At 40.0% G+C, this 21,012-nt stretch overlaps 1 protein-coding gene across 7 annotated transcripts in view; it reads left to right on the top strand.

The window, feature by feature from the left end:
* Positions 1–21,012, top strand: part of SMCHD1 (structural maintenance of chromosomes flexible hinge domain containing 1) — a 165,415-nt gene that overhangs the window by 42,847 nt on the left and 101,556 nt on the right. For all 7 annotated transcript variants that reach the window (XM_051851359.3, XM_051851361.3, XM_008261120.5 and 4 more), the window contains exons 6-12: positions 1,418–1,532; positions 1,652–1,771; positions 8,026–8,192; positions 12,088–12,178; positions 13,145–13,355; positions 17,162–17,282; positions 17,357–17,540. In XM_051851359.3, the coding sequence (XP_051707319.3) occupies positions 1,418–1,532; positions 1,652–1,771; positions 8,026–8,192; positions 12,088–12,178; positions 13,145–13,355; positions 17,162–17,282; positions 17,357–17,540 (1,009 nt within the window). The remainder of the gene's footprint in view (positions 1–1,417; positions 1,533–1,651; positions 1,772–8,025; positions 8,193–12,087; positions 12,179–13,144; positions 13,356–17,161; positions 17,283–17,356; positions 17,541–21,012) is intronic.

The raw sequence follows: 21,012 nt of genomic DNA on the forward strand, positions 1-21,012 counted from the left end.
GAACCAACGGAAGGAAGACCTCTCTGTCTCTCTCTCACTGTCTATAATTCTCTCTCTGCCTCTATCTCTCAATGTCTAACTCTACCTGGCAAAAAATTTAAAAAAATCTGTTCATTATTTATTTGAAAGAGTATCAGAGAAAAGGGAGAGATAGAGAGGAGAGCTCTTCCATCAAGCTGATTCACTCCCCACATGGCCACAATACCTACGGTTGGGCCAGGGGAAACCAGAGGCCAGGAACTCCATCCAGGTCTCCCACATGGGTGGTGGGGCTCAAGCGCTTGGGCCATCATCTCATTCCTTCCCAGGTGCATTATCTGGCCCAGATCTGAGATCTGGCCCAGAAGGAGAATGGCTGGAATTCAAACTGGCTTTACAGTTTAGGATGCCCGTGTTCAAGCTGTAGCTTAACCCACTGTGCTACAATGTCAGCCCCCTTCCTTCCTAATTGTAATTCTTCCCAGCTATGACATGGCTGCTTTTTAGCTTTCCATTGACTTAATAATGGGTTCAAGTCTCATCCTCAATTCTGTTTATTTCTAATAGTGGCAAATGTTGTCTGTGGCAGCCTTAACCTTGTTTTGAAAGACCAATGGTACCTCCTGTCTAGAGTGTAGTAAGTTATGGTATGGTAGAAAATTCCCTCTGAGCTTTTCATTTGTCCTGATAAATGCAAAGGAGGATTTCCTTTGCTAAATTCTCCTTTTTTCCACACAGTATTTTAGTAAGCTTTGAGGAAGCAAATTTTGAAAGGAAGATTCTAGACCATAAGGATATATAGGGAAAGGAGATTGGAGTTCTGTTTTCTGGGACCTTTTCAGGCTCAAGAATTTGGATATCTTTGTATGGTGTGTGTTTTTTTTTTAAAGATTTATTTATTTCTTTAAAAGACTTACACAAAGAAAAAGAGAGATCTTCCAACTGCTGGTTTACTCCCTGGATGGCTGCAATGGCTGGGGCTAGGTTAGACCAGAGCCAGGAGCCAGGAGCTTCATCCGGGTCTCCCGCATGGGTGGCAGGGGAAGAAGAATGTGGACCATCTTCAGCTGCTTTTCCCGGGCCATCTGCAGGGATCTAGATGGGAAGTGGAGCAGCTGGAACACAAGCTGGCACCCATATGGGATGCTGGCGTTGTTGGTGATGGCTTTACCTGCTACACTACAATGCTGGCCCCCTAAATTTACATTTCTTTAGTTTCCAGTTGAATCTGATATGGCTAATATGGGGAGTACACTTTGAGTACCACTTACTGGAAAGTGTCTTTACTTTTATCCCAGATTCTTTCAACTTTGAATTAGAAATGTTAGGTGGCTTAGGGATCATTTTGTTAATACTTACTAAATATGCTGTAAAAATTGACTTTGAAGTTTAAGGAGCTTTTTAAAAACCACTGTTTTAATATAATGTTTTATTTTAGTGACCATTCAGGATATGTTCGTCCAGTACCAGTGCCACGCAGTTTAAATAGTGATATTTCCTATTTTGGTGTTGGGGGCAAGCAGGCTGTTTTCTTTGTTGGACAGTCAGCCAGAGTAAGTACATTTCTTATAAATGAAAGTTCACCAATATATTTTGAGGTTGACTCTATATAAATGTGTTAATCAGTTTAACTTATAGGAATTTCTAAAGTATTCTTTTTAATATTTAACAGATGATAAGCAAACCTGCAGGCTCACAGGATGTTCATGAGCTTGTGCTTTCTAAAGAAGATTTTGAGAAGAAGGAGAAAAATAAAGAAGCAATATATAGTGGATATATTAGAAATAGAAAGGTACAGTCTTTGTTAATTCATAATTGAATTTATTCCTTTTGGCAGAACTTTGTTTCTAATTTCTAAGATAATGTTTTAAAACCTGAAGATTTAAAGATGAATTATTTTTTCATTCTTTCTCCTTTACTCACGTGAGTAAGAATTATCATTTATATGCTTCTTCGGCCATTAGATGAGCCTACTAAACTTTATGTAAATTGCTCATTAGATTGTAAAATTTTTTCATTGGTCTGAATTTCAGTTTCAAAAATTCTTGCTGTACACTCTGACCTCAGAATCAGCCCTTAAAGCATTCTGGTCTGGCTAAAAAGCTCAGAAGAGCATTTCAGGCATGGAAAGCCAAGACACTGGCAAAAAATGTCCTACATGAAGGACCTCTGAGTGAGACCCCAATGGAAAGTAGTGGTTATCAAAAAGGATGTACTTTTCTCTGAAGGGAGGAAAACTTTGCTTATGGCCTTGTCTATATACTGACGGAATTTGTGGATTCAAAGCCTTGGCAGCTCATGTCAAGAGCCTAGAGAGAACACTGATATACACAAGAGTGTTAGTTGTTAAATTAACAATAGGAGTCACTGTACACTAACTTCCCATGCATGACTTCTGTCCTTAAAGAGTTGTATTATGAGAGTTAATGGTGAAATTTGTTTTCAAAGATTTGTTTTAATGTATTGAGTGGAGGATATTCTTATGTCACGTAAGTTTTAGTTATGCCTAAGTGTATAGCTCCATTGCTTGTTTTCTTAGGTTGTGCTACCTTAATTAATGATAAAATTGTTCTTAAGGACTTAGTTTCTTTTAATGTATTAAGTGGAGGACATTTTTATGTCTCATAAGTTATAGTTATGTCTGAGTGCTCACAAAAGATATATCATTCTTGGTCACTTCATTAAGTTAAGTTTCTAAAAAGAAAAAAAGTGAAATTAGCTTTGAGATGCAATGACTTTGAACAGCCTTTATCTCAACTTTTGAGGAACAGTTTTCAGTTTTTTTTTTTTTTCATGCAAATTGTTGAACTCTTTACTTTGTGTAGAGTTGGTCTTCTGTGTATAAAGTTAATTGAAAATGGATCTTAGTGGAGTATGGGAATGGGAGATTGAGGAGGAGGAGCTGGGGTTGGAGTGTGGGTCGGAGGGCAGATATGGTGGGAAGAATGAACTTTGTAAAATTCCTTAAACAAAAGGTTTCCTTGAGGGGGAAAAAACTTTGCTGTATAGTAATTGTAGAAATGAAGTAGAGAAACGGCTGTGCCCTAGTTTCAGCCGCAATCATTAGATTCTTAATAGTTTAAACAATGAACTTGAACTTTTAAAATGTTAGTGATGTATACTCCAGAATTGCTCAGAACTCAAGTAAAATACTCTTCCATCAATTTGGAAAGCCTGTCTGATCCTTCTCTTTTACAGAATGAGAAGTTGGAAATGGCAACCAAATGTTGGTAGTTTAATAATTGAAAATTATACTTTTTCTTTCCTCACTCATAGGCTGAATTTTTGTCTTCATGTTATTGACTTTTTTCTCATAATTTTTTAAAAAGATTTATTTATTATTAATTTGAAAGGCAGATTTATGCAGAGGCGGAGAGAGAGAGAAAGGTCTTCCATCAGCTGGTTCATTCCCAATTGGCCACAATGGCCAGATCTAAGCCGTTCCAAAGCCAGGAGCCAGGAGCTTTTCTGGGTCTGCCACACAGGTACAGGGGCCCAAGGACTTGGACCATCTTCTGCTACTTTCCCAGGCCTTAGCAGAGAGCTGGATCAGAAATGGAGCAGCCAGGACTCAAACTGGCATCCCACATATATATGGCACTGCAGGTGGCAGCTTTTTCCGCTACACCACAGTGCCGGCCCCTTTTCTTGATTTTAACATGCCCACTGCTCTGGAAAATACTTTTGTTTATCCTACCTTTTTTCTGTTTAAGCTCATTGAGTTTATTTAACAAATTATATATTTTTATTTACATAACAGTATTCCAACTTATCTTGCCATCACAAAGCCCTAAAAAGTAAATTAGTGGAACTATTCCTTGCCATTTTAAAACTAGTGAAAAATTAGAATTGAGAATATAATCGATGATTTTTAAAACATAGTTTTAAAAATGCTTGAATAGAACCCAGGTCTCGCCGGCGCCGCGGCTCACTAGGCTAATCCTCCGCCTAGCGGCGCCAGCACACCGGGTTCTAGTCCCGGTCGGGGCGCTGGATTCTGTCCCGGCTGCCCCTCTTCCAGGCCAGCTCTCTGCTGTGGCCAGGGAGTGCAGTGGAGGATGGCCCAGGTGCTTGGGCCCTGCACCCCATGGGAGACCAGGAAAAGCACCTGGCTCCTGGCTCCTGCCATCGGATCAGCGCGGTGCGCCGGCCGCAGCGCGGCGGCCATTGGAGGGTGAACCAACGGCAAAGGAAGACCTTTCTCTCTGTCTCTCTCTCTCACTGTCCACTCTGCCTGTCAAAAAATAAAAAAAAAAAAAAAATAAATAAAAATAAAAATAAAAATAAAAAAAAAATAAAAAAAAAAAAGAACCCAGGTCTCTTGGATCACCTTTTTTCTCTGCCAGCCTTTCCTATGTTTTGTGCTTAGTTTACCTCAACAAGCATTTCATGGGTACCAGTAAGTACCTGGTTATCGTCTTTTACTGAGCAATCCATTCTAGATTATTTCTGTTGGACTCTTCCATTTCTGATCTGTTTTTGGTTGTTGGAATGTGGATGGAATTGGTGTTTCTTTATCTATAGTAAGCAGTCTTGCTATATATATATATATATATATATATATATATATATATATATATATATATATATTTGGGTGGTCTTCAAAAATTCATGGAAAATTTGCATTATTTTTTAACCTCACTTTTTACATGAGCTTTTGGAAGCCATTTAGTTTGTGTATTACTCAAATAGCGACAATTCTCATCTGTTTTTTTTTTCTGAACTTTTAAGATCAAGACATTGAATTTGACATTTAATTGATATCAAAACATTAACCCCATTGATAGGTTTAGTAAAGAAAACAGACCATCTAGATATTTTAACAGAAAAGGATTAATAAAGGAAATTGGGAGCTTTTGATTTGAAGGGCTGGATGAATGAAGTACTGGCTCAGTTTCCTTGAATAATGCTTGGGCACTCTGAACTGACCCTTGAAGGATGATGTGGCTATCTGCTATAATCATGAAATTGAAGGATGACCTCTGAGACTGGAATTCAGGAGCTTATTTCCTTATTTGTGACTTAAGAACAGTTGGAAGGATCTCAGTGCCACAGTTCCTTATACACTGGAGCACAGATTTTCTGCCGTAATGAGTGCTGCTAGTGGCTTTTGAAAACACTCTAAAACTAGAACCTGATTACTGGTCATTCAGTACCTTGCATGATAACAGAAAACCATTTTAATAAAACTTCAGGAAATAGCCTGTGCCTCGTTTTGTCTTCCATATCTTTAGCTAGAAAGTACATCTACATAGTGAAACCTAATTTGTATCCACAACTCCCAGTTGCAAGGGAATCTGAGAAATGTACTTTTTCAGCTTGCCAGCCTCTTAAGTCCAAGAGGATACAATGAAAGAGAGTAGGAATGGGTGATTAATGCTAACCAACTATATCCAGCATGACACCATTTCCAGATTCAGTCAGATGTGCTTGCCCAGTGCTCCAGAAATAATTCACTTTTGATACACTTGAAACCAAATATTATCTATAAGCCTTCCTATTCCCTCCCTTTCCTCTTAGTCCCAAGTACTTTTTTAGTTAATGACATCGCCTGGCAATCCTTGTTGTTAATTACTACCACATTTAATTCTGCTTAAAAACGTTTTTGTTTGTTTACTGTTCACCTGCTTTCTACTGCTCCAAATTCAGACTTTCTTGCCTTGTTTATCATGTATTCAGAAATACATTGTTTCTTTTTAACCTCAAATCCTTCATGTTCTCTTATGTCTGAGATGTTCTTTTTCAGTCATCTGCTGGGTAACTGTTATTCTTTTTTTTTTTCTTTTAACCTCTACAGCCACTAGTTCATATCTTTATAAATAGCTTGTTGTTTTTAAATAATTTTTCCGTCTCTTACCAGTTTGGATTTGTAGAAAGCAAAGATACTGTCTTATTTATCTTTAAAAAAAATTTTTTTTTTAATTTTTATTTGAGAGCTGGAGTCACAGAGTGAGAGGCAGAAAATCTTCCATCGCTGGTTCACTCCCCAAATGGTCACAGTGGCCAGAGCTGGGCCAATCCAAAGCCAGAATCCAGGAGCTTCTTCTACATTTCCTATGCAGGTGCAGGGACCCAAACATTTGGGCCATCTTCTACTGCTTTCCCAGGCCATAAGCAGAGAGCTGGATGGAAGAGGAGCAGCTGGGACTAGAACTGGCACCCATATGGGATGCTGCCACTGAATGCGGGGGCTTAGTCCATTATGCCACAGTGCTGGCCCACTGTCCTATTTATCTTGAGCCCTGTTTTCCTTGGGCCCAGGTTGAGGCATAGAATTTATAGAAGGCTCTTGGTAAATGTTTGATTAATGAAGTTGCATCATTAATAAACCCAGCCTAATCTGCTAACTTGCAATGTAGAGAAAATATTACTTATATGTAGTAGAGCTGCAACATTAATAACTTATTTTGTTGACAAGCATTAGGATAATTTGGAAAGGTTTGTTTTTTATTAAGAAAGTAATCACACTGATGGAGTTCATGGACTCAAAAGGCTTCCATATAGCCTTGGCAGCTCGTGACAAGAGCCTCCGGTGATCACTGACATCATAAATAAGAGTGTCGATTGTTAAATCAACAACAGGAGTCACTGTGCACTTATTCCCTTTGTAGGACCTCTGTCCTTAATGAGTTGTATTATGAAAGTTAACTGCAAAACTTTTCTTCAAACAGTACTTTATACTTTGTGTGGGTGCAAACTATTGAAATCTTTACTTAGTCTAGAGTTGGTCTTCTGTATATAAAGATAATTAAAAAATGAATCTTAAGAATGGGATGGAAGTGGGAGTGAGAGGGCAGGTATGGGGGGAAGAACTGCTGTATTCCTAAAGCTGTACCTATGAAATATGTAGTCATTAAATAAAAGCTTTCTAAAAAAAGTAATAATCCATACTTATTTTCAAAAGAAAATCAATTTGTTAGAGATGATAGATAAGTATATCATTATTATGATAATTTTTAAAATCTATAGCAGCATAGTATATATATTCATTCAATTTATTTTTAACATACAGACTTTTGCTTGAAATTCTTTATCACAGACTCTAGATAGTCTCTAAAAGTAAACTGATGGCTAAGATGATTCTACTTCTCTTTAATTTATTTAAGAAGCAGAGAGACAGAGTTTCCATTTGCTGCTTTACGCCTTGAATGACTACATTTGCTAGGGCTGGGGTTAGGCTAGCACTGAAGCTGGAAACTCAATCCAGGTCTCCCACGTGAGTGGCAAGAATCCAATTACTTTTTTTTTTTTTTTTTTGACAGGCAGAGTTAGTGAGAGAGAGAGACAGAGAGAAAGGTCTTCCTTTGCCATTGGTTCACACCCCCCCACCCCCCAAATGGCCACTGTGGCTGGCGCTGTGCCGATCTTAAGCCAGGAGCCAGGTGCTTCCTCCTGGTCTCCCATACGGGTGCAGGGCCCAAGCACTTGGGTCATCCTCCACTGCCTTCCTGGGCCACAGCAGAGAGCTGGACGGGAAGAGGAGCAACCGGGACAGAATCCGGCGACCCAACTTGGACTAGAACCTAGGGTACCGGCGCCACAGGTGGAGGATTAGCCAAGTGAGCCATGGCACCGGCTGATTTTACTTCTCTTTAAACACAGTGTTTTTGAGCTAAGCCAATTGTATGTCTTGCCTGCCACCTAGTTTTCTTGAGCATGTAGGGCTAAGTTTCGTTTTCCCTAAATTAAGTGTTAGATATCCCAACCAAGGACCTATTCCACCTTAGGGTAAGTTCACCTCCCCTCTATTGGCCTTTGAAAACTAAATATTTGTCTTTTTCTATTGCTTTGTGTTTCTAATGTTAGTTCTGTATTATGAGATAGGATCTTCTTTCTCTTTGCCAGGTTAGCGTTATGTGAAGATTCCCTTGTATTTAAAGTTTTGTCACACACTCAGCTTGTTACATGGGGTCAGTTTCCTCCAAAAGTTTTTTGAAAGTCTGTTTCTGAAACTATCCAACTGAAATCACATTAAAATCTGATGTACTAGTTTTTGTATGATTATAATTTAGATAATTAATGTGCTGTATTTATATTCACTTACAGCCATCTGATTCTGTTCACATTACAAATGATGATGAAAGATTTCTACATAATCTCATCATAGAGGAGAAAGAAAAAGATAGTTTTACTGCTGTGGTTATCACAGGGGTACAGCCAGAGCACATACAGTACTTGAAAAACTATTTCCATCTTTGGACGCGACAGTTAGCGTAAGTAAATATTACTGTTTAGCTTTTTTAAGACAAAATAATATGGATACATTGAAGTCTACTTGGTGTCATTTTTGTCCCAATTCCTTCTCTTCAATATGATATCTGGGTCTCTGATGTTGGTGTTAAAATGATTTTCCATTATTCATTCTGTAAATATTGTTAGATTGATCACCTGTAGTATACTGAGCCTTATTTTGAGGCATATATATTTTGACATCTATTATAAAGTTCAAAATGGGCTTCATAATTTATCAAATTTGACACTGTCACTCTTATATCCCCCTTTTGTGTTTCTTTTCCATAGCACCTATCTTATTCTTCTATACCTTGTGTGTGTGTATATATATATATATATATTTATATTTTAAAGATTTATTTATTATTTTGAAAGGCAGAGTTTCAGAGAGGGAGAGACAGAACTGGTTCACTTCCCCAAATGGCCACAATGGCTGGAGCTGGGCTGATTTGAAGCCAGGAGCTTCTTCAAGGTCTCCCATGTGGGTGCAGGGGACCAAGCCATTGGGCCACATTTATTTATTTGAGAGGCAGAGTTAGAGACAGAGGCAGAGACAGACAGAGCTTCCATCTGCTGGTTCATTCCCCAAATATATGCAATGGCTGGAGCTGGGCCAATCCAAAGTTAGAAGCCAGGAGCTTCTTCCAGGTCTCCTGCGTGGGTGCAGGGGCCTGAGCACTTGGGCCATTTTCTATTGCTTTCCCAGGCCGTAGTAGAGATGTGGATCGGAAGTGGAGCAGCCGAGACTCGAACCAGCGCCCATATCTGATGCCATTGCCACAGGCAGATGCTTAATTTACTACGCCACAGTGTTGACCCCTATACCTTATATTTTGATTTTTTTTTTTCGTACTGGGATGTCTGTTTTAATTCACTGCCAAATCCCCAGTGTCCAGATGAATAAATACTATATAGTAGATGTTCAATAAATGTTATGGGCAGGTGTTAGGGACAGTAGTTAAGCCATCAGTAGGTCCATCTGCAACCTATATAAGAGTGCTAGGGTTCAGATTGTATCTCTGGTTCAAATCTATCCTTCTTGATGCTGTACATCCTGGGAGGCAGTAGGTGATAGCACATGGACGCAGTACCTGCCACCCATGTGGAAGACCCGTATTAGGTTGTTTTTTTTTTTTTGGACAGGCAGAGTGGATAGTGAGAGAAAGAGAGACAGAGAGAAAGGTCTTCCTTTTGCCATTGGTTCATCCTCCAGTGGCCGCCGCTGCCAGCACACCGCGCTGATCCGAAGGCAGGAGCCAGGTGCTTCTCCTGGTCTCCCATGGGGTGCAGGGCCTAAGCACTTGGGCCGTCCTCCACTGCCTTCCCGGGCCACTGCAGAGAGCTGGACTGGAAGAGGAGCAGCTGGGACTAGAAGCAGCGCCCATATGGGATGCCGGCGCCGCTAGGCTGAGGATTAATCAAGTGAGCTGCGGCGCCGGCCCTGCAATTGTAGTTTCATTATAATGAAGGAACTTTGCACATAACACTAGATTGGAATATGCTGTCAGTCCAACAAAGAATAACCAGTAACTTAATCATTTTTGAAGTATTTAAGTTTTTTTTTTAAAGTTTATTTCAAAGGCAGCGTGACAGAGGGGGAGGAAGATCATCCATTTGCTGGTTCACTATCCAAATGGCTGCAATAGTCAGGGTTGGACCAGACTGAAGCTAGGAGCCAGAAATGCCATCCAGGTCTCCCACGTGTGTAGCAGCATCCCATGTACTTGGATTATTCTTCACTGCTTTCCCAGGCTTATCATCAGGAAGCTGCAAGAGAAGCAGAACAGCCAGGAATGAGTCAGCACTCTGATATGGAATGCTACTGTCAGAAGAGGAGCTTCACCTACTTCACCACAACACTATTCCCAATTGTTAAGCTCTTGGGACTAATGTTCTGGTGCAGGGGTTAAACTGCCACTGGCATCACTTACGAATGCTAGTTCAAGTCTCAGCTGCTTTGCTTCTGATCCAGCTCCCTGCTAATGTGCTGGGAAAGCAGCTGCTTGGGCCTTTGCCATCCCTATGAGAGATCAAGATTAAGTTCCAAGTGCCTTAGTTTGGACTGGCCCAGGCTGGGCTGTTGGTGCCGTTTGGAGAGTGAACCAGCGAATGGAACTCTATAAATACGTCTTTTTAAACAATTATTAAGCTTTTTAAAGTGCTTTTTATGTGATGGTACAAACTTATTGTTTATGATACTAATACTTATTTTGAGATGTCTAAAGAGTGGAAAGTTTTCACTGATTTCCTTCTATCTCAGAGGCGTTTTTTGTTTTCATTTATTTGAAAGGCAAGGTATCAGAGAGAGAGGAAGAGATCTTCTGTCTGCTGGTTCACTCCCCAAATGGCTGCAACAGCCGGGACTGCGAGCAGTCTTAAAAGAACCAGGAACTCCATTCACATCTCCCACAGCCCAAGTATTTGGGCCATCTTCTCCTGCCTTCTCAGGCACGTTAGCAGGGAATGGGATCAGAAGCAGGGCAGCTGTGATCCAAACCAGTGCTCCAATATGGAATACCAGTTGTAGGCAGTAACTTGAACAGCTTTGTTTCAGTGCCCCTTCCATCTCAGAGACATTATAAAAAGTTATTAGGATAATAGACTATTTGTAAAATTACAATGATTTTTAAAAACCGTTTTTGTTTATTTTATTTATTTGAAAGGAAAAGAGATATTTCCCATCCACTAGTTTACTCCTCAGTTGTCAACAATAGCCACCACTGGGACACGTTAAAGCAAGGAGCTCAGTCTAGGTCTCCCGTGTGACTAGCAGGGGACCTAACTACTTAAGCCATCACCTGCAGCCTCCCAGGGTGCGCTTTAGCAAGATACTGAAATCAAGAATGGAAGCAGGAATTGAGCCTAAGAAGTCTGATATGGAATGTGGATGTCCCAAGCAGTATCTTAAAACACTGAACCAAATATTTGCTCCGTATTTTTTAATTAAAATTCATGTGAAAGAATATTTCAAATTTCTATTTGAGGAATAACTAAAGATATGATATTTTATAGTCTTGAGTAATTCTGCCACATACAATCTTTTTTAACTGTTACATTACAAAAAAGATAGAAAGGCTTTCTGAGGTTGAGTCTCATCTGGAAGATCCCTTACAATTAGATATAGAATCTAAAGACTGTTACCTTCTAATTTTTATTTGATAAACTGTATTTCTTGGAATTGTAAAGTATGTGGGCTTTGAAGTTGGAAAGGCCTGAGTTGAAGCCCATCTCTCCCTAACTCTAGTTCTGTGCCCTTAGAAAGATTATATACATTGCTTACTTTATCTCCAGTGTCAGTTTCTTTCTTTCTTCTTTTTAAAAATATTTATTTATTCATTTATTTGAAAGATAGAGTTACTGATAGCGGGAGAGAGGAAGAGAGAGGGAGGGAGGGTGGTAGGGAGAGAAAGGTCTTCCATCTGCAAGTTCAAATGTCCCCAATAGCCAGGGCTGGGCCAGGCTGAATTCAGGAGCCCAGAATTCTAGCCTGGTGTCCCATGTAGGTGGCAGGGGCTCAAGCACTTGGGCCATCTTTTGCTGCTTTCCCAGGCTCCTCAGCAGCGAGATGGATCAGAAGTGGAGTAGCTGAGACTTGAACCCATGCTCATATGGGATGCAGTCATTGCAGGCAGTGGCTTAACCTGCTGTTCCATAAATCTTGCCCCAGTGTCAGTTTCTCTTATCTGTAAAATGAGATATAATAATATTTGGATCTCAAAATTTTTTATCATTAAATGGGATACTTTATTAAATTAATATTGTACTTGGCACCTAATAAGTACTGTTAATAGTAGCTATAAAATTTTTTGTTGAAATTTATATGAACTATAATTTATATGTGACTCAGAAGTATAAAGTTATTCTTCTGTATTTTAGGCATATTTATCATTACTATATTCATGGACCAAAAGGAAATGAAGTTCGTATGTCAAAAGAAGTTGGACCTTTCAGCAACATTGATATTGAAGTAAGATTAAAAATTCATCTTAAAATATTTTTGGGTGTTTCTTTTAGTCCTAAGGGACTCTAGGTAACAGAAATCAGTAAGTAATTCAAAACAGTTTCTCTTCTCCTTATCTTTTACCAAAGTACTTTGGTTACTTGATATTCTAATAAATACGAGATATTCTTAAGATGTATTTTCCTTTTTCTTTCTTTAAGATTTATTGTTATTTATTTAGAGTGACAGAGGGAGAGAGAGAGTTCACACCCCAAGTAGCTGTAATAGCTGGAGAAGGGCCAGGTTTAAGCCAAGAGCCTGGCACTCCAAATGGGTGTCCCATGTAGGTGGCAGGGGCACATGTACTTGGATCATCTTCCTCGGCTTTCTCAAGTGCATTAGCAAGGAACTGGATCACAAGCAGAGCACTTAGGGCTTGAACCCACAGATCTGACCTGGGATGCTGGCAGTTGCAAGAGGTGTCCTAACCTGAACAATTTGAATCTTTATCTACTGTAGTACTTATACTTATTTTCTCTGTCTCCTCTCTGTCCTATAGAGATGAATTGTTGCTGAACATCATTCCTTGAAGCAGGGAATGAAAGGGACGTAACAGTTTTCCTTTTATTCATAGATGTTTTACAGTGATATATACAATTAAAAGCACAGAATGCTTGAGTATTGACTTTTCAGTATCCTTGCTTACACATTAGAAAAAATTTTGTGTAGAATCTTGTCCCATTTCCTACTTCTAGTAAGAAACCTCGGATCGGACTTGCTGTTTCTTTGTTTACTTTTGATTTTTTCATTGATATATTCATTATTGAGGTTCTACTTAAAGCTATTTAACCCATAGATAAAGTGTATATTTTTCATAAGGCCACATGATTACTTGTATGAATGAAAGTAGTTTTTGCCTATTCTGTTGAATTATAGCTGAGTGTAAAAAGTCATCATAGAATATAATGATTTTTGTTTTATTTTTTATTTTAGATTTCTATGTTTGAAAAAGGGAAGGCACCAAAGATTGTCAACCTAAGGGATATTCAAGATGACATGCAGACGTTGTATGTAAACAAAGCAGCTGATAGTTTTGAATTCAAGGCTCATGTTGAAGGAGATGGTGTAGTGGAAGGGATTATCCGATATCATCCATTCTTATATGATAAAGAAACTTACCCTGATGATCCATGCTTTCCATCAAGTATGTTAATCTGTTCTCTTAGCTACAGAATTGGAAGTTGTAATTTAGAATAGTGATTTGTTTTTAAAATTATGGTTAGTGGTTGAGTCATTAAGGTTATTTTTATTTTTTATTTATTTATTTTTTTTGACAGGCAGAGTGGACAGTGAGAGAGAGAGAAAGGTCTTCCTTTGCCGTTGGTTCACCCTCCAATGGCCCCCGCGGCCAGCGCGCTGCGGCCGGCGCACCGCGCTGGTCCGATGGCAGGAGCCAGGAGCCAGGTGCTTTTCCTGGTCTCCCATGGGGTGCAGGGCCCAAGCACCTGGGCCATCCTCCACTGCACTCCCTGGCCACAGCAGAGGGCTGGCCTGGAAGAGGGGCAACCGGGACAGAATCCGGCGCCCCGACCGGGACTAGAACCCGGTGTGCCGGCGCCGCTAGGCGGAGGATTAGCCTAGTGAGCCGCGGCGCCGGCCGAGTCATTAAGGTTAAATAAAGTTTTTTTCTTATGCAAACCTTATGTTGCTGGTATTTATAATTTTTAAAGCTTTTTTTTTTTTTTTTTTTTTTGACAGGCAGAGTGGACAGTGAGAGAGAGAGAGACAAAGAGAAAGGTCTTCCTTTTGCCGTTGGTTCACCCTCCAATGGCCACCGCGGCCGGCGCACTGCGCTGATCCGATGGCAGGAGCCAGGTACTTATCCTGGTCTCCCATGGGGTGCAGGGCCCAAGCACTTGTGCCATCCTCCACTGCACTCCCTGGCCACAGCAGAGAGCTGGCCTGGAAGAGGGGCAACCGGGACAGAATCCGGCGCCCCGACCGGGACTAGAACCCAGTGTGCCGGCGCCTCAAGGCGGAGGATTAGCCTAGCGAGCCGCGGCGCCGGCCTTTAAAGCTCTTTTATGTGCATTCAATTCCAGGTGAATAAAGCACTGGCTTTAACAAAGTGCTCTTTTCTTTTAGATCTCTTACTGAGCCAAACTTTTAAATATGTATAATATTAATTCTTCATATATTTTCCATATTGTCTTCCTTTTATCTTTGTACGTATTTATAAAGAAGTTTACACTTAATGTAGTTGTATCCGTTTTGTCTTTATGGTATCTGATTTTGTCTTGATGTTGAAATGATATCTCAAGATTATAAAAAGGTCTTAGTATTTTATGAGTAATGCATCTGTTTTCTCACTTTTTGTTTCTAGAGTGAGGTAGGGATTTGACTTAATATTTTCTATGTGGTGTTCAGTTTTCTAGCATCAATTATTGAATGTTACAATTTTCCCAATAGTTTATATTACCATTTTAATTATGTATTAAGTTCCTTTAAGTACACAGGTATGGATTGTTTACTAATAGGCACTGGTTTGCATTTTTACACGTGGCTAATAGTATCTCTTGCAGTTTACTGATACCTTTAGGATGAGACTTTCTTGCTGCTGTTCTAAATTTTGGAATCAACTTCTACTTTCACTTAAAAAACCCTAGTGGAATTTTTGGGATAATGTTGAAACATTAGCTATATTAAATTTTCTCATCAAGAGTACTTCCTTGATACATCCGTGATTTTGTAGATTATTCATTGAGATTCCCTGATTTGAATACCATCTTTGCCACCTTGTTTTGTGTATAACTTGGAAAGACTACTCCCTACCTCAGTTTCTTTTTTTCTTCCTTTCTTTTCTTTCTTCCTGTTTTAAGATTTATTTGTTTATTTGAAAGGCAGAGTTACAGAGAGACAGAGACAGAAGTCTTCCATCTGCTGGTTCACTCCCCAAATGGCCACAATGGCCAGAGCTGAGCCGATATGAAGCCAGGAGCCAGGAGCCTCTTCCAGGTCTCCTATGTGAGTGCAGGGCCTCAAGGACTTGGGCCATCCTCCACTGCTTTTCCAGGCCATAGCAGAGAGCTGGACCAAAAGTGGAGCAGCTGGGACTAGAACTGGTGCCCATATGGAATGCCAGCACTGCAGGCGGCAGCTTTACCTGCTATGCCACAGCACCGACCCCTCTACCTCAGTTTCTTTACCTGCAAGATGGGAATGGTAGTTCTTACCTCTGGAGGTGTTGTGAGGGTTAAATAAGAACATGGGGCAAGTCCTTAGAATAGTGCCAAACTGTTACATATATTATATAGAAAGTACTCAGTACTTTCTTTTCTGTTAGGTCTCTGATCTCTGTTTAATGTGCCATTTCTAATTTTTGTATGATTATAGACAAAATACTATAAAGATAATTCAAATGATATTTCACTAATAAGAACCAATAAGTTAAATGATGATCAGGGAGGTTCTCCCCTAAGAGCTAAATGATTTGGTTAGATTGAAAGGAACTTTTACGTAGAGATATCTTGTGGTAACTTTGGGGGAGAAGTGGGCTTTACTTTACGTGGGTGACTTGATGCTAGTTTAGTAAAGTGTTATTATGTTAGGATCATAATATTTGATCCTGATTTATTTGAGTATATTAGAATATGTTGCTGAGAAACATAACTGTGCTGATTATGACTTTGATGCATAATACCATGTCTTGCAATTCCAGTTGTGTGCATATTTAATGTTTATCTGAATATGGTCTTTGAAATATAAGTTAATATAAACTCAAATTTAGTAATATTGACTAATTTGTCCAAACTAGGAAAATTTATTCCTGCTACATCCTTCTTTTTTTTTTTTTTTTTTTTATTTGACAGGCAGAGTGGACAGTGAGAAAGAGAGACAGAGAGAAAGGTGTTCCTTTGCTGTTGGTTCACCCTCCAATGGCCGCCGTGGCCGGCGCGCTACGGCGGCCGGTGCACCGCGCTGATCCGATGGCAGGAGCCAGGTACTTATCCTGGTCTCCCATGGGGTGCAGGGCCCAAGCACTTGGGCCATCCTCCACTGCACTCCCTGGCCACAACAGAGGGCTGGCCTGGAAGAGGGGCAACCGGGACAGAATCCGGCGCCCCGACCGGGACTAGAACATGGTGTGCCGGTGCCGCTAGGCGGAGGATTAGCCTAGTGAGCTGCAGCGCTGGCCCCCTTCATATTTCTCTTAAGATATTTTTATGTGAGCATGTTTATTCTGATAGAGTTGTGAAACTTATTTTATTTATTTATTTATTTATTTATTTATTTGTTTAAGAGGCAAAGAAAGACACAGAGGGCGAAGAGTCAGTTTCCATCTGCTGCTTCATTTCCCAAAAAATTGCAATTCAGATCTCCCACATGGGTGGCAGGAGCTTATGGCTTTTAACTCTGTAAATAGGTTTTAAAGCTTGTAGGCTTAGCAGTTAGTGTTGCACTCTTTTTTTTTGAAAGTCAGAGTTACGGAGAGAGAGGTCTTCCATCCGATGATTCACTCCCCAATTGGCTGCAACAGTCGGAGCTGTGCGGATCTGAAGCTAGGAGCCAGGAGCTTCTTCTGGGTCTCCCACGTGGATGCAGGGACCCGAGGACATGGGCCATCTTCTGCTGCTTTCCCAGGCCATAACAGAGAGCTGGATTGGAAGTGGAGCAGCCGGGTCTCGAACTGTTGCCCATATGGATACAGGCGCTCAGGCTAGAGCATTAACCCACTGCGCCACAGCAACAGCCCCTACTGTTGTACTCTTAACACAGATTGATTATCATGTAACTGTTGACTTTTAAATGATAAGCATCACTGGTGATGTGGAATTTCCACATGGGGAATTGTCTTTCGTAGAACAGAGAATAAAACTACCTTCAAGTCTTATAGAGTTCGAAATATTGTTTGTGTTCTGTTTCTCTGAAGTAACTTTAATATTTCACTTAAAGAAATTGATAATCACTCATACTGTATAGCATAAGCATTTTTTAATTTTTTTTATCTAGAATTAAAAGATGAAGATGATGATGATGATTGTTTCATACTTGAGAAAGCAGCAAGAGGGAAAAGGCCTATTTTTGAATGTTTTTGGAATGGACGATTAATACCATATACATCAGTAGAAGAGTAAGTTATGATTTTTGCTAAAATTATAATGTTGTATAATGTCTTCTTTTTGCTAATACTTTGTTCTTTTCTAGCTTTGACTGGTGTACCCCTCCCAAGAAGAGAGGGCTTGCACCAATTGAATGCTACAATAGAATATCTGGTGCATTATTCACTAATGACAAATTCCAGGTCAGCACAAATAAACTGACTTTTATGGATCTTGAGCTAAAACTGAAAGACAAGAACACCCTTTTTACAAGGATTTTGAATGGACAGGTATGATTTTTAAATATCCATTTTTGAATATTTGAAAATGTCCTGTCTTAAAAATATATCAGTAGTGTAGATTTTTACTGTTATTTTGCATACCATGGAATTCATTTAATCAAAAGACTGTGGCATCTGAAAATTCTTTTGTGAACATCCATTTGGTTGTTTAGCTTGCTCAGAGATTTAAAACTGACTAGGCCATGTTTGAATAAAATACTTTTGTTGGATCTTGGTATTAAAACCTTAAGAAGAGGGGGCTGGTGCTGTGGCATAGCAGGTAAAGCCACTGCCTGCAGTGCTGGCATCCCATATGGGTGCTGGTTTAAGTCCCGGCTGCTCCACTTCTAATCAAGCTTTCTGTTATGGCCTGGGAAAGCAATGAAAGATGGGCCCCTGCACCCATGTGGGAGACCTTGAAGAAGCTCCTGGCTTTGGATTGGTGCAGCTCTGGCCATTTCAACCAATTGTGATCCAGTGGATGGAAGACCTTTCTCTTTCTCTGTCTTCTTTCTCTCTGTGTGTAACTCTGAATTTCAAATAAATAAATAAATCTTTTTTTAAAAAAAAAATAAAATCTTAAGGTGAATAGAAGGCACAGAGTCATACCTACTTAATGAGAGTCTGTATGAACAGTTGTATCTGTTCATGAGTTATGTTTGTACATTAATAATCTAATTGGGCAATTTTAATTTAGTCTTGAGGACTCGGTTAGAGCTGTGAAATACTTGGGTTAAAAGATGGCTTGAGATGGGTCAGTATTAAAATATGTGAGTTGATTAACACAAGTGTTTTTCCTCTGTGAAGACATTTTTTCAAAAACCAAATGGGACAGGGCGGGCGTTTTGGTATAGCAAGTTAAATTGCCTCCTCTGATACCGGTATCCTGTATGAGCACCAGTATGAGTCCCAGCTGCTCAGCCTCTGATCCAGCTCTCTGCTAATGTGCTTGGGAAAGCAATGGAAGATGGCCCAAATATGTGGGCTGCTGCCACTCTTGTGTGAGACCCAGATGGAGTTCCTGGCTCCTGGCCCAGTCTTGGCCATTGCAGCCATTTAGGTAGCAAATGGAAGATCTCTATGTCTTTCCCTCTCCCTCTCTCTCTGTAACTCTGCCTTTTAAATAAATATAAATAATATGTTTTTTTAAAAATATATTGCTAAGAGCTAATCATTAAGAGAATTGAATGAAGTACTGGCGCTGTAGTGTAGCAGGTAAAGCAGCCACCTCCAGTGTCGGCATCCCATATGGGCACCTGTTTAAGTCCCAGCTGCTCCTCTTCAGATTCAGCTCTCCGCTGTGGCCTGGGAAAGCAGTAGAACATGGCCCACGTCCTTGTGCCCCTGCACCTACATGGGAGACCTGGAAGAAGCTTCCTGGTTTCGGATCAGTGCAGCTCTGGCTATTGCAGCCCTTTGTGGAGTGAACCAGTGCATGGAAGATTCTCTCTCTGTGCCTCTGCCTCTCTGTAACTTTCTGCCTTTCAAATAAAAATAAATCTAAAAAACAAACAAACAAAAAGAATGAAACTAGTTTACTTTTATTCTACCCACGTAGCTCACAGACTTGAAGTAGATACTTCTTTTCCAGTGGTTTAATATTGAATTTCCAAAAATTAGTTAATTTCTTTAAGGGATTTATTTTATGTATTTGGAAGACAGAATGATAACATGAGTGAAAGACAGAAATAGAGAGATCTTCCTTCCATCTGCTGATTTAGTCCCTGAATTGCTGCAGTAGTTGGGATTGGTCCAAGCCAAAGCCAGGAGCCCAGAACTCCATCTGGGTTCCCCATGTGGATCCCATGTACTTTGGAAGTGGAGTAGCTGGGACTTGAACCAGCACTCTGATATGGATCCCTGTGTTACAAGCAGTGGCTTTACCCATGTACCACATACCAGCCCTCAGAGTTAGATTATTATATTAGGAACTTAAAATTACTGGTCAGTAAATAGAATACATAGCCCATAATTTAAGAGTCAGTCATTCCTATAAGATGTTGAAATTAATTTTGTTGTTAAAGAAGATTCTGAGTCATAGAAGTTTAAGATACTTTTAATGAATTATCCACCAAGAAAGGTCTTGTAGACATGAGTTAATACTCAGACACAACACACTTGGAATTTATTCTTATAATATGGTTTAAGTTATCCAACATTTATTAAGCAGTTCGGTCTTCTCAAAGGTTATCTGCAATAGGTTAATTGTACTCCTTTATAATCTTTAGATTTCTAATTTTGAAAAATAGATACAAAGAAAAGTGAAAACAATATTATAATGAATATCCATATACTTTTCTCCCAGATGTACTTTTTCATTTTTTAAAAAGATTTTTTTTGTATTTGAAAGGCAGAGTGACAGAGGAAGACATATAACATACATACACACAGACATACACATGGTTGGCTGCAATGACTGGGGCTGGGACAGGCCTCCCATAAGGGTGACAGAGGCCCAAGCACTTGGACCATCGTCCACTGCTTTCCCAGGCACATAAGCAAGGAGCTTGATCAGAAGCAGAGTAGCCAGGACCCAAATGGCACTATCACATGTGGGATGTGGGCATTGGAAATGGCAGTTTAATATGCTGCTATTAGATCACTGCTGGCCACTATATCAACTTTTGATATTGCCATGGTTATTAAATTGTTCTTTAACTGTTATTGAGTTTCTGTAATTAGTAGATATATTGGGTAATTTGGTTAATCATGAGTCCTGAGAGTTTCAGCTTATCTTTGAAATGCAGTTTAAGAATTTAGTAGGCAGGGGGTTGTATTCTGGTGCAACAGGTTAAGCTGCTGCCTGCGATTCTGGATTCTGGCGTCCCCATAGGAATGTCAGTTCAAGTCCCAGCTGCTCAGCTTCTGATCCAGCTCTCTGCTAATGTGCCTGGAAAAACAATGGAAGGGTCACCTATGTGAGACACCTGGATGGACTTCTGAGCTCTTAGCATCAGCCTAACCAGAATTGGCTATTACAGTCATTTTGGGAGTGAACCAGAGAATGGGAGATTTTTTTCTCTCTCCCTCCTACTCTGTCCTTTTCTTCTGTATAACTCTGCTTTCCAAATAAATAAATAAATGTTTAGGATAAAACAGCATTTGGCAGGTAAATTTTCCTGCCTGAAGTTAAAATTTTAATATTCATAGCAGTTTGGCAAACTGATAATAGTCCTTTGCAGGGGTGATTGTTTGACCTGGTTTTAACCAAATGACCACAATGGCCAGGGGTGGGCTAGGCTGAAGCCAATACCCTGGAGCTTCATTCAGGTCTCCAACATGGGTGTTAGGGGCCCAGGATCTTGGCCATCTTCCACTGCTTTCATTGGTGCATTAGCAGGAAACTGGTTTGAAAGTAGAGCATCTGGGACTTGAACAGATGCCCATATAGGATGCTGCCTCATAGGCAGCAACGTGATCTGCTATGCCACAGCACATTTCCCAAAATTTTTTAAATACTACTTTTTTTTTGACATCTTCT

Source organism: Oryctolagus cuniculus, chromosome 10, assembly GCF_051225735.1.
Source record: "Oryctolagus cuniculus isolate XC-2025 breed Fujian yellow rabbit chromosome 10, ASM5122573v1, whole genome shotgun sequence".
NCBI lineage: Eukaryota > Metazoa > Chordata > Mammalia > Lagomorpha > Leporidae > Oryctolagus > Oryctolagus cuniculus.